Consider the following 12,692-nt stretch of genomic DNA (forward strand, 5'->3'; position numbering starts at 1 on the left):
GAATAACTAATGCATCGGAATATATATATATATATATATATATATGAAAGAGTCCAATGTTGGTGCAACCATTCTTGTCAGGGTATGGGATAATCTAGCAGAGGAAATACCTTGACATGATCACCTTACTGGACGAGGTAGCAGCAATTAACCCCTACCTCCTCACAAAGCCTTGCCTGTCAGAGCACATATGTTGACTGGTGCCTCAGAACGAATAAGGTACCTATTTATGTTTTTATCTATGCAAAGAATAATCGGTTAATCTGAGCATATTTATCTGCAAGTCAGTCATTCCTGCGACTCAACTAAGGACCTCAACTTCTACTGATTGCTTTTCAATTTCCACATTATTCCACCACAAGTTCTCAAAACAGTGAATTATTTTAATGATACGCAAATCTATTTTAATAAAGCTTTTGCAAGACCAGCTGAACACTCTTTCTAACATCCTCAAATACTTGGTTCAATAAATGTGAAGTGGAATAAAATGTAATTGCCCAAAGGCGGACATTCTCATCCTAAACTCACTCACGAGAGTTAGATGGCAAGCATGAATTAATAATATGTAGGCCAAACCTGAGAAAAAACCATGGTGTCATCCTCGCTTACAAACTCCCAGATAAAAATGTTGATGAAGTAAATTTTTAGCATACAAGACAACACTGGAAGTTCAAACGTTATATGACCCAACCCATCTGGGATCTATATTGAAATAAAACTTCATTATAAAAAGCCGCAAAACACTAATCTAGGAGATAAACATGTATAACAGCTGCACACATCTAGCACCACACTGCTGTGCTTATGAAAGAATTAACCAAAAATACTAATTTACCAAGAATTCTAGGGTCTAATTGAGAATCCAGTTCAAAATCTGACGCTCAATAAACTTGGACTTAAAGTATTTATGCAAAAGCAATACTACGTAACAAAGTATCACCAGCACCTGCTCGGTGTTTCCACTACCGACAAAGAAGCCCTCTATCCCTCTCTCGTTTGCTACAAAATAAGTTCACACTCTGGCTTCCTATAAAATATTCCTCATCATCACAGATCTAGAGATAACTTTATTACCACTGTGTGTTATGAAAACTGTAATATTGTTTTTATAGGAAAATACTATTCTACTATAGATTGATGAAACAAGCTACCATCTGGGATGAACTATTGTGATTCAAAGGTTTAAAGCAGCAGACACGGTCTTTCAGTTCTGAAACTACCCAAGGAATAGTCTTTTGTTAAGCTTGGCGTTTGTGGTATAATCTGCAACAAATTTCTAGTAAACAAACTGAAAAAAAACGTTTTTAGTGTGGGTGTCGGTCAATGGCCAACGGCGGCGCTACATCCCCAGTATGTGTGATGGCAAGTGGACAACATTGCCAAATGGCTATAAAGGACACTCTGGTACTTTGTTGTAAGAAGGATTCGTATTAATGATTTTTTTAGGTATAAACGCTACCGCAATTGTGTGGCTGGGCCAAGTGCCGGGGACAAGAATGGATCAAATCAGGGTCAATGTTAGTCCTCGCAGGGCACTCCCATTGAGCTTGGTTTGATTAATTCCATTGGCAGGCATTAATCCCAGCTACACAAGGACACCTGCCACAAGAGGAGGTTGATTCAGTGTCTCATATTGAAATATTTGAACCGCATGGGGTACTGCGGCACGAACAAAGGGTTGAGAGAGATATCCTCCACAGTAGTGCATCAATAGGTTCTTTGTGACTGGTGGGTTTATAGTGAGCACATTGTCAGTAATCCCCTGTTTGAGATGGTTGATACATAAACTAGACCAACGTGAGGTACTTCAATCTTCCTAAAGTCCAGAGAAGGCCCACAAATTGAGTGAGGCCGAAATACGTCAGACAATATCCGTTGAAAGAGCCATATGTATACATTTTAAAAAGCAAAACGTTTATACGGACGTACACATAATGGACTGATTTGTCAACTAGTTGGGGGAATAAGGCTAACAGGCGCTTGTGACACAATACACAACTTTTGTGGTATAATATGTTGGTGAGGTGCTATAAGAGAGGGGATGTCCTCCCTATATCGCTAACACAGAGGTAAGTAAATCCACAAGTCTCTTAGCACAGGCAATCTTATATAGACATATATAGGAGTCATCCCATCATCTTTTAAGTGTTCAATCTTTTCGTTAATTGAGAACAGATCCTTCTGCCAGACAAAACGTGTTTCGTCAGTGGGTGTGTCACCCTAATATTTCCCCGGGATGGCAAATTAAATTAAGGGATAATTTTACATGATTGTGTATTGCAAATATATTAAAGTTTACATACATTGTATGTCCTAACCAATTCCCAGTGTACAATATGGAGTGATGGTGGAGATATTAGTTGATTACATTTAGAACATTGCTTTTATTTACCATGTGAGAATCGATTAGGACATACAATGTATGTAAACTTGATTATATTTGCAATACACAATCATGTAAAATTAACACTTAATTTAATTTTCCAGCCTCGAGGAAGTCTTAGGGTGACACACCTACTGACGAAACAAAGACTTTTTGCTGATCACTTTAATATTTTGTCCCCAAAAACTCAAACTTTATCTATATTTTGGGTAATTTCCCCATCTTAGAATGCCCATTATGTCGGGCGGAAAAAGGATGTAAACTTGGCCTGATTGGCTTATGTGAAACAAAACGTAATGGAGGTCTAAGCGTGAAGTACCCCATATAGCCACAAAAGGGCATAGCACTAGGTTGAAAAATTCTCAGCAGTTAAGGAGTTAATTTAAAAATAGAACAAAATGCTGAAAACCAAGATCTCTTTGTTGCAAGTTAGACTCCCTCCTGTGCCTTGTCAGGTGGAAGGTAGACAAGCAGGCTCATTACATTTTTATGTTAGAATTTTCTACACAAGGCAAAAAGAAATGTAGAATCAGACTCTAAAGTGGTTCTATTGCTTGAACATTTCAGTTTGCAGGAAGACACATGTTCTGTATTTGCTACTTGTAATCTACTAGTATGACACCAGCTAGACAGCTTTTCCTCCCTCTACTGCAGCCCCCTGACTTATTACTTTTTGATCAGTCTGCAGACTTTTCCTCTGTGTCCAAATTTAGAACTGTTCTTGTCCATTAGCTCACCTTCCCAGCATCAAAGGTGGATGTGCCTAATGGTATGGACAGACAGAGACCAGGGTACACAGACTGATTGTAGTTCAAGTCCTACACTGCCAGGGTCACAAAAAGCGGACGGTGGTGAGGACTCTTATTCTACATCAGGATGCCACTGGCAGCTTTATTTTGTTAGCTTCTCCAAAAAAGATGTTCATAACCAGTGGTGTAGCAGAAATCATGCTTTATGCTGCCCAGTGGAGACACATCAAAAAGAGCACTACATTTGTGGAAGTCTTGCTAGTTAGCAGAAACGGAAGGCAAAAAGACTGAGAAACAAAAAAATTAATGTTGGCGTGTTCAAAAATATGCAGTCGGTACGGTGTGTCTGTCATCCGGCGTGAATCATTACATACTTAAAGTTTTGATTTCTTCCCAAAGAAAGTACATCATTCAAACTACCAAGTAAGATAAAAAAACACTAGTTTCGCATTAAATACATTTGACAAGAGCACTCTTTTAAAAGTGGTAGTCTTTAATTTCAAAAGCAAAAGTGAAAATTCAAATTGTTTACCTCTCTCCAATGAGCTCCAGCACTACTGGAAATATACACATTTGGTTTACTGGCCATGTTCTTCCCAATGGTACCTAAAGAGAAAACATTGTTCACATATGTCTGGTCTACAAGAAACACTGGTTATACACATTTCAGAACACATAACTACTAAACATAGGGTTTGCTTTTTTAATGCAATGTTTATGTGATATTTCTTTGAGGAAAGGAGCATAATGCTTAAAAGGGATGTTAATAGCAGATTGCCTTGTGAACATCTGCGATTTAAATAAATAATGGTCACATAAGCAATTTGGGGGGGGAAAGGGCACAACATCTAGGAGGACATTCCTCGTTCAACACAACCAAACGAAGATTCAAAGCCTAAATCTTCTAGATCAAGTACTCTAATTGGAAAATTCTTGATTGGCAAAATGGAAGTATAGGTGGAGCTAGACCATGGCATTTCATAACATGAAACAAGTCCAGCACAGAGAAAACTTGTGAACCAACTATTGGGCTGAACGGTAATAAGACAGCAGAGAGCCCATTTATATAGTTAAGATAAGTAAGAAGGACAAGGATGAGTATCTACAGTGGTCCTGATTATTGGGGACAGCAATGCAGAGAGGTTTCTTGCCTGAATGAAACAGAACAATTCAACATTTCTTTCTTGTTTCAAAGATATGAGAGCGTTTAGAGGTTCTAATACAATTTACAACACTCTGAATGGAAAAATAATCCACAGAAGGAGACGTTTGAGAGGGTTGTTGTAAATCATTAAATGAGGATTCATATTTCAATGGAATCTTCTTAAAGCGAGTGTCTCCCCTGATAAGTGAGGTTTTGGACACAGTAGTCACTAGTGTGGCAGACAGGAGTGAAAAGGAAAATATAGAACATGACCAAAGAAAGAGAAAAGAGCACACATTGAGCAAATGAAGCTAACCTAGAAAGTAGGTAAAAAAACACAGAAAAGGAATATGATGAGAATTGATATAGTCTCAAAACCGAAATTAAAGTTAGGAAGCGTCAAAAGAGAAACTAATGTCAGAAGGAAGCTTAATTTCGAAACATAAGGAGAAATTAGGGAACAAAATGCCCAAGCAGGCAACGAGCGAAATGAATCCGAGTTCTCTAGATACTAATCTTTAGTGTAGCAAAGCACCCCTGAGAGAAGACACTAAGGTTGGCTAGTTGAAATTGGTATCTGGCTACAGAGGAAGAGTGGGTCTAAGGAAGGCCGATTCAAAACCGAGGTAGAGGAGAACAAATATTAGTCCCACGTTTGAAAAACCCTGTTTCGAGCAGGGTGCAAGCACAGCTGGGGACAAATGCACAGGATGTTACCGTTGCCATGAGAGGAGGCAAAGTATAGACATATGAACTGAGTAAAGTGTGCAGGATAGAGATGGTGAGAGAAGTTATGTACATGATAGTGCTGAGGCAACAGGATATCTGCGGTTTTGAAGTTAATGCAATATATAGGTAGTCTAAGTATGGCAAGGACGGTCGCTGTCTGGGATTGAACATCTCTAATCTTGCTTAGGTTTCCTGACCTTTTTTGTCACGCTTCTCCTACAACAAATGCTCAATTATTATTGTATACCGACTTGCTGACTTAGAGATTTCTCAATTTAAACTACCAGCTTGTAGCTTTCTGGTATCCTTATCCGCTTCTTCCCTACTTACTCCATAAATATAAAGTTCTACCTCATAATATGCAAAACAGAGTCAAAACATTACAATGTACCAAGACATTGTTTTGTCCTCCACCCCTATCCCCCTTTTAAGAGATCGTCACTCACTCGTCCAATTAAAGGCATTGCGTTTTTTCCTTAATACTATCATATCCCATCCTCAATATAATCTTCTTATGCATCATATGTTCTTTAGCATCATTAAGGGATTACACTGTACCTTTTCATGTAAAGACGCAACCGCCCATGGAGGGGATTCTTGACCTCCTTTACTATAACTGGCAGCAGAATACCGACAGCTCATGATCAGTCATGCAACACTAAGCCTCAAAGGTGTTGTACATTACAGACTGCAGATACCGCTCTATATTTTAGAGAAAGGGGTGGAGTGTACTGCTGCTTCGCTTTTAATACAGGGGACCAATTTTGCAGCACTGCAAAAAAAGAGAGAGAGAGACAGAGAGAGACAGAGACAGAGACAGAGACAGAGACAGAGAGAGAGAGAGAGAGAGAGAGAGAGAGAGAGAGAGAGTGGAGAGAGAGAGAGAGTGGGGAGAGAGAGAGCGGATAGATAGAGAGCAGAGAGAGAGTGGAGAGAGAGAGAGAGAGAGAGTGGAGAGAGAGAGAGAGTAGAGAGAGAGAGAGAGAGAGAGAGCCTGACTGATTAATAGACTGAGATACTGACTGAGAAACTGACCGACAGAGAGAGAGAGAGAATTACTGACTGAGAAAGAGATGATACACAAACAAATGATGGTAGGAATGCTGAATACATCATTCATTCACCCCCAGTCAAGGGACCTGGGTTAAATCCTTGTTCTTTTGCTCACCATGCCAAACCAGTTTAGACCCAGCCATATGCAAATCAGTCTTGACCCTGTGCCTCATGGGAACAGTCCAGACTGAACTGCCAAGCCAGGTCCTACTTAAGTGAGAAAGACTGACAGAGAAAGAGAGAGAGAGACTAAGCGAGAGAGAAACGGACAGAGAGAGAGACACTGACTGACTGAGAAAGAGAGACAGAGAGACTGACTGACAGAGAGACTGACTAAGACTGGCTGAGGAGGAGACTGACAGACAGAGAGAGAGACTGACAGAGAGAGAGAGAGACTGACTGACAGAGATTGACAGAGAGAGAGACTGACAGAGAGAGAGAGACTGACAGAGAGATAGTGACTGACTGAGAGGGAGACTGACAGAGAGAGAGATAGAGAGACTGACTGACTGACAGAGAGGACGACGGACAGATAGAGACTGATGGAATTGGGGTCAAAGTGTATATGTAGCTATGCAATGCCTCTTAAGATTGCTATTGTCTGCTAATAAAAATGTATTATCAAAATGTGCTCTTTGTAGTTCCATCTGTTTTTCGAATACAGCATTGTCGCATTGTCTAATGTTTTGAAACAGTTTGATTTTTTTTTTCACTCTAGCCCCGCCCCCACTGACCCCCCCTACCGGTGCGGCCCTCGGCCACAAACCACACTGTAATTTTGTCCCCCAACAGAATAAATGTGAGTACCCATGGTCTAGATTATTCAGAAAGTCTAAGAAAATTGAGAATGTAACGTAATCTATAGTTCCTTCAGTGACTACACGAAAATAAAAATAAAGTAATCCTTCAGTGACTACAGAACAATAAAATAAAGCAGCAGCATGAAGTGTTAGCAACCCCAAGTTTCTTTCAAAGTTTTAAAGCTTACCAGTGGCAATGATAAGCCCCGGGGCGGACTCTTTGGAAAGGATGGGCATCCTGTGCATCTGTACATTAAGAAGTTGACTTAACCTCTGGGCAAGGTGGAGAGAGCACCCTTTGGAGCGCTGCAATAAAAAAAGAAATGTATTGGTGCTTACAGATCCCTGCTCCTTTACCAATAATCTCCTGGAGCAGTCAAAACACATATACTGTTTTATCCATCACTGTAATATCGCTGGTCGCCTTAAGAGAGTGCAAAAGAGAGTTTAACAAACATAAGAATGCGAAATAGTTGTACCTCACAATTCGTTTTTTCTCCATATTCATTGTAGGTCGGAGCAGGGATCAACTCCCAGGTTCCTCCTTTGTCAAAGGTGATAACTGATCTCATGTTTTCTTCAGTAAAGGACCCATTAATCAGAGTGGCAATGTACACTCCCCTCACGCCTTCCACTCGATGAATGTCGGCGAATGGCTCATTGGCAAAATACCTGAAAGAAGGTTGTGGATTCCATTTAAAGATCTCGGAATTGATGACAATAATACAATTCTTCACTGAAAAAGGTAAACATTGCGTTTTTATGTAAGTGGAAACGATGTATCCTTTCCGAGAGAACAGAATCTAAGCAACGGACGAGAAAATGACTGACAAATATATTCGGAGAACTCATGAGATGCTGGAGTATGCAATTAGTATGTAGTAGTTTGCAGGATCTTGTGGTCAACAATAACAATAAAACGTCTTGTCCAATGCTCTTCTGCACAAGCCCACTGCACGCCACATCATTGAACAGTTGACATATTGCAAACCGCCATATTTGAACATGCACAAACCGGAGCCCAGATGCCCATACACTTTTTAGAATTTGGTATTAACTCTGTGCACCCGGTAATAAACTTTTCTCATGTAAATTTTTTTTTTTTTTTTTTTTTATTTATTTAAAATTTTATTGGCACACACCATACAACAATTGTCATTTGTATAAACAGAGATCACAATGCAAAATTTAACCAAAATAATTACTGTATGAAATACTATAAACAAAACGCATATACAGGTGGAGAACATAAACAAGCCCTACAAATTATTAACCAAGGCATACACTTACTCTCTCTTTCCAGCAATATACAGGTTTCCATATTTTCAATCCCAATTTCCTTGCTCTTTTACCCTTCCTGGCATATATACCTTTTTCAAGGTTAAATATCCCCAATAGCAAAGCAATCCATTGTTGTGTTGTGGGAGGGATAGGGTCCCGCCATGCTCTAGCAATTAATAATCTATACACTGCCATCGCTAGGAATACAAATTCAGTATTGTCACCCCTATATCCCCTAACCCCTAGCATAATAACAGTTGGTGTTAGAATCTCATTTAAACCAAGAGTATGCCTCATAAATTCTTCAATACCCTTTCGTAGATTATCTAATTGGGGACAAAGTGCGAAGATGTGGATACTGTCTGCTGCCGGAGCATTGCAGCGAAAACAAGTTGTCCCTGTAATCGCCCCCCACTGTGCAATGCGGTCCGGTGTGTGATAAAGTTGATATAAAGTTTTAAAATGCTGCGATTGAAGAGGAGCAGAACACAAAACAGAACATCCTAACTCCAATGAATCCAAAAAGCATTGATTCTGTACCCCTAATTTCCCTGCCCATTTGTCTCCAAATTTCTCAGTATCATCTTTTTTAAATTCTGCTAAGCTAGCATAAAAGAATCGTATAGAGCACTCTCCCCCCTGAGCTAAGGATTCCATAAGATTACTCTTCCGAAATCCACATTCTCCACCTTTTTTCTTACCCAAAAAACTCCTGATTTGCAAATACTTAAAAAAACTATTTCTTGTTATATCATATTTTCCCATCAAATCTGAAAATTGTAAGATATTCCCATCCAACCCCATCAGATCTCCTATTTTTTTAATACCTTTCATATCCCAGTCTGCCATTATAGAATCAGAAAAGATCAAGGGGGGTAATGTCCTATTCCTATACATTCTAGTATACCTATTGTATCTTCCTAGTCCGCATTTCTTTGCTACTGCTATCCAGATGTTATATGCAGCTTTAACTGTTTTAAAACGTGTATGTTTATAGTAAAGAAAGTCGGCATGGTTTAGAAAAGCGTTTGCGGCATCTGCCCATATTATGATAGAATATACCATTGTCGAAAAGGATCTAACATTCGAATCTAAATTACCTGCACCCAGCAAACCCTGAGTGAATTGTAGTTCAGATGCCCAGTAATATAACCTAAAGTCCGGAACCCCCCACCCTCCACTAACCCTCGGCAACGTCATAAACTTGTAGGCCCTTCTAGTCTTCCCATATGACCATATAAATTTATTTAATATTGATTCTAGCTTATTAAACCAAATTGATTCAAACAAAAGAGGAATAGTGCGAAAGAAATAAAGGAATTTGGGGAGAATAATCATTTTTATCACATTTGTACGTCCAACTAACGTAAGCCTAAGCTTATCTATTCTGGCCAATTCTGCGCTTACGTCCTTAATTAAAGGGGAAATATTCCGTCCTACCACTGTGTCCAAGTTAGATGATATCTCGACTCCTAAATACATTGCTGCTGGAACCACCCGAGTATCATTGTATTGAACCATTGTATTTTTAATAATTTGTGTTTTTGCACTGTTTAATTTGTACCCAGATATTCTGCCAAATTTACTAGCCTCCAACTCAACCTCCTCCATTGCTTTGGATGGGTCTGGGGTGATTATGGCAACGTCATCTGCATACGCTAATACATTAACCTCTACTCCATTTGATATAAGAGGAGAGATATTCGGGTTAGATTTTAGATAACGCAAATACGGATCCATATATAATGCAAAAAGAAGGGGAGAGCTAGGACAACCTTGCCTAGTGCCTCTTTTAATTTGTACAGGTGCAGTTAAATCTCGGTTTATTTTAATTCTGGCTGTAGGTGCCTTATATAAAACCTGAATTGCCCTTATAAATTTATTGCCAAAACCATATACTTTCATTATTTCCCACAAGTATATCCATGCGACCCTATCGAAAGCCTTCTCGGCGTCTAGGAATAAGGCTGCCAAAGGACCACCAGCAACCTCCATGGCATCAAAACAAGTGATCACTGTTCTAACATGTGTAGTGGTGCCTTTCCCTGGGATAAATCCGTGTTGATCTGATGTAACTAGTTTTTCTATAACGGTGGACAGCCTTGTTGCCAGAATTTTGGAATACAATTTCACGTCCGCATTCATAAGGGCGATTGGTCTATACGACCCTGGGGCTGTGGGTGGCTTACCCTTTTTTAAAATAACAATAATCTCAGTGCCCCCCCAAGAATCTGGGACTGACACTTCCCGCTGTGCTTGTAAAAGAGTATCTAGTAACTCCGCTCTTATAGAAGAGAAAAATGTTTTGTAAAATTCAATTGGAATGAGATCTGGTCCTGCAGCTTTAGAGGATGGGAGTTCTAATAATGCTAATGTTACTTCCTCTAACGTTATATCAGAATCCAGCTTAATCTGATCTTCCATTTCCAACATATCAAGCTGGATATTTCCCACATAGTCTCTTATTTCATCACTTATTTCATCAATACCCACCCTGTTGTCAACATCATATAAGTTCGTATAGTATTTCCAGAATTCATTCCTTATACCGTTCGAGTCTAATATCACATTCCCTAAATTATCTACCATGTTTTTAATATCCCCAGCGTTAGTTTTCTGCCTAGTTCTAACAGCAAGAATATGACCCACCTTCTCACTGTATTCAAACACCTGTTCCTTTTTTGCGAAATAATTTACAGCCGTTTTATTCGTAACAATTTCAGCAATATCGCTCTTTAAGACCATTATTTCTAATATTTTTTGATCCAGTGGGCTCCCAGATATAATAAGTCTACTAAGTTCTGCCTCTGCAGCCAGAAGTGAATTCATTTGCTGTTCTGTCTTCCCTCTTTCACTCTTCTGTCTAAATGTTGTAAAACTAATTGTCTCACCTCTTATCCCTGCTTTAAAGGCATCCCAGATGTTACCACTGCTTGAGCTACCCTTGTTATTAAACCAGAATTTGGTTATCCACTTCTCCATATGTTTACAATAACTCATCTTTTAACAACGCCCTTTCAAATGTCCATTTATAAGCTTTTCTGGTAATACCATTGAGATTCAATGTCAGTAACAATGGGTTATGATCTGACATCAGACGTGGTAGCTTTCTAATACATACATTGGATAGCAAAACATTAGAAATTAGGAAATAGTCTAATCTAACAGTAATTCTGTGGGGTGCTGAAAAAAAAGTATCCCCGTCACTCATTGGATTTAAATTTGCCCATACATCTGATAATGCGTTATGTGCAGCCAAATCTACTATTGCCTTATGTACCCTCTTCTTGCGCCCAGTATACCCGTGGTCCCTTTGTAGCTCTACGCTAGCAGGGCGATTAATATTAAAATCCCCACAACAAACGAAAGGTTCCACCCAGGTTGTCAATTCCTGATCCAAAAATTCAAATATGTCCGGTTCATCACACGTTGAACCATAGACTGATACCAAAGTAAATCTAGCTCCTCTGAACACTACTTCCACAATGGCCCATCTTCCCCACATGTCTACCTTATTCCTAATCACCGTACACTCTCTCCCCCTTCCCAAAATTGCCACCCCCCGTGTTTTAGAGGCTTGTTTAGTATACGCTAATACTTCAAACCCCAACTGCCCTAACAAAAAACCTTTACCTCCCTCAACGTGAGTCTCCTGGAGACAGATCAAATCTGGATTTAATGCCTTACAAAAAGCAGAGACCCGTAATCTCTTCTGGAGGTCATTAAGACCGCACACATTCATTGAAATAATTCGGCAAGCCATTAAAAAATATCAAAAATTAGAACCATCTTACTCTCCCAGTTTCCTTTTTCTTTATTTATTTCCTTGTTCCACCTTATACTTAAAAGCAGTACCAATCTTTTGCTAGACCTCTGTATGTATGCTGCTATGCATGATGTGTGCCATTTTTTCCCCCCTCCTTTTGTTCCCCCCCTTCCCCACCCCGAGCTACCCCTCCCCCACCCTCCCCTACAGGCAAATAGGTCACGCATGACCTATGTGTGATCGCCGGGGAATCAGCAGTCGCCACTCCTCCCCACCTTCATACCACCTCTATGTCAAATATCCAGCTTCATTATTCTAGTTATCCCTCCTTGTACCCCAAAACTTCAATCATGAAGGCCTTTGCTTTGATTTCAGAAAAGAAAAACTTAACCTGACTTTTGGTTACTATTTTCAACTTAGCAGGATACAATAGGTAAGCTTCTGAGCCCAGGGACTGTATAATCGGTATCAATTGCCTCAATCTCCATCTACGCTCTACTGTAGCATGGCAAAAATCGGGCCTTGCAAAGAACGAAACATTGTTAAATGTCTTTCTTGACTCAGGTTTGGCCTTATCCAGGATCAACTGTCTTAAAAGAAAATTCCCAACAAAAATCAAAATTGCCCTTGGTTTCCCCCCTTGGGCTCCTTCCTGCCCTCTTTTGAAAAACGGAAAGCGATGGGCTCTTTGGATTTCATATTCCCATTGCCATGTTGTTAGTTCTGGGAAAGCACCTTTTAGCAGATTTACAACAAACATTCTAATATCCCCCCCTTCCAGTCCTTC

General features: G+C 39.7%; 1 protein-coding gene across 1 annotated transcript in view; it reads right to left on the minus strand.

Annotated features, from left to right (window-relative positions):
* LOC147666329 (sortilin-related receptor-like) overlaps positions 1–12,692 on the minus strand; it is a gene marked incomplete at its 3' end in the record, with an annotated part of 215,830 nt that overhangs the window by 22,242 nt on the left and 180,896 nt on the right. Inside the window, exons 9-11 of the mRNA XM_086949128.1 lie at positions 7,338–7,530; positions 7,047–7,164; positions 3,665–3,738 (exon numbers count right to left, since the gene is read on the minus strand). Of these exons, the coding sequence (XP_086805254.1) occupies positions 3,665–3,738; positions 7,047–7,164; positions 7,338–7,530 (385 nt within the window). The remainder of the gene's footprint in view (positions 1–3,664; positions 3,739–7,046; positions 7,165–7,337; positions 7,531–12,692) is intronic.

This window comes from Lissotriton vulgaris, unplaced genomic scaffold (genome assembly GCF_964263255.1).
Source record: "Lissotriton vulgaris unplaced genomic scaffold, aLisVul1.2 SCAFFOLD_3467, whole genome shotgun sequence".
In the NCBI taxonomy this organism is placed as follows: domain Eukaryota; kingdom Metazoa; phylum Chordata; class Amphibia; order Caudata; family Salamandridae; genus Lissotriton; species Lissotriton vulgaris.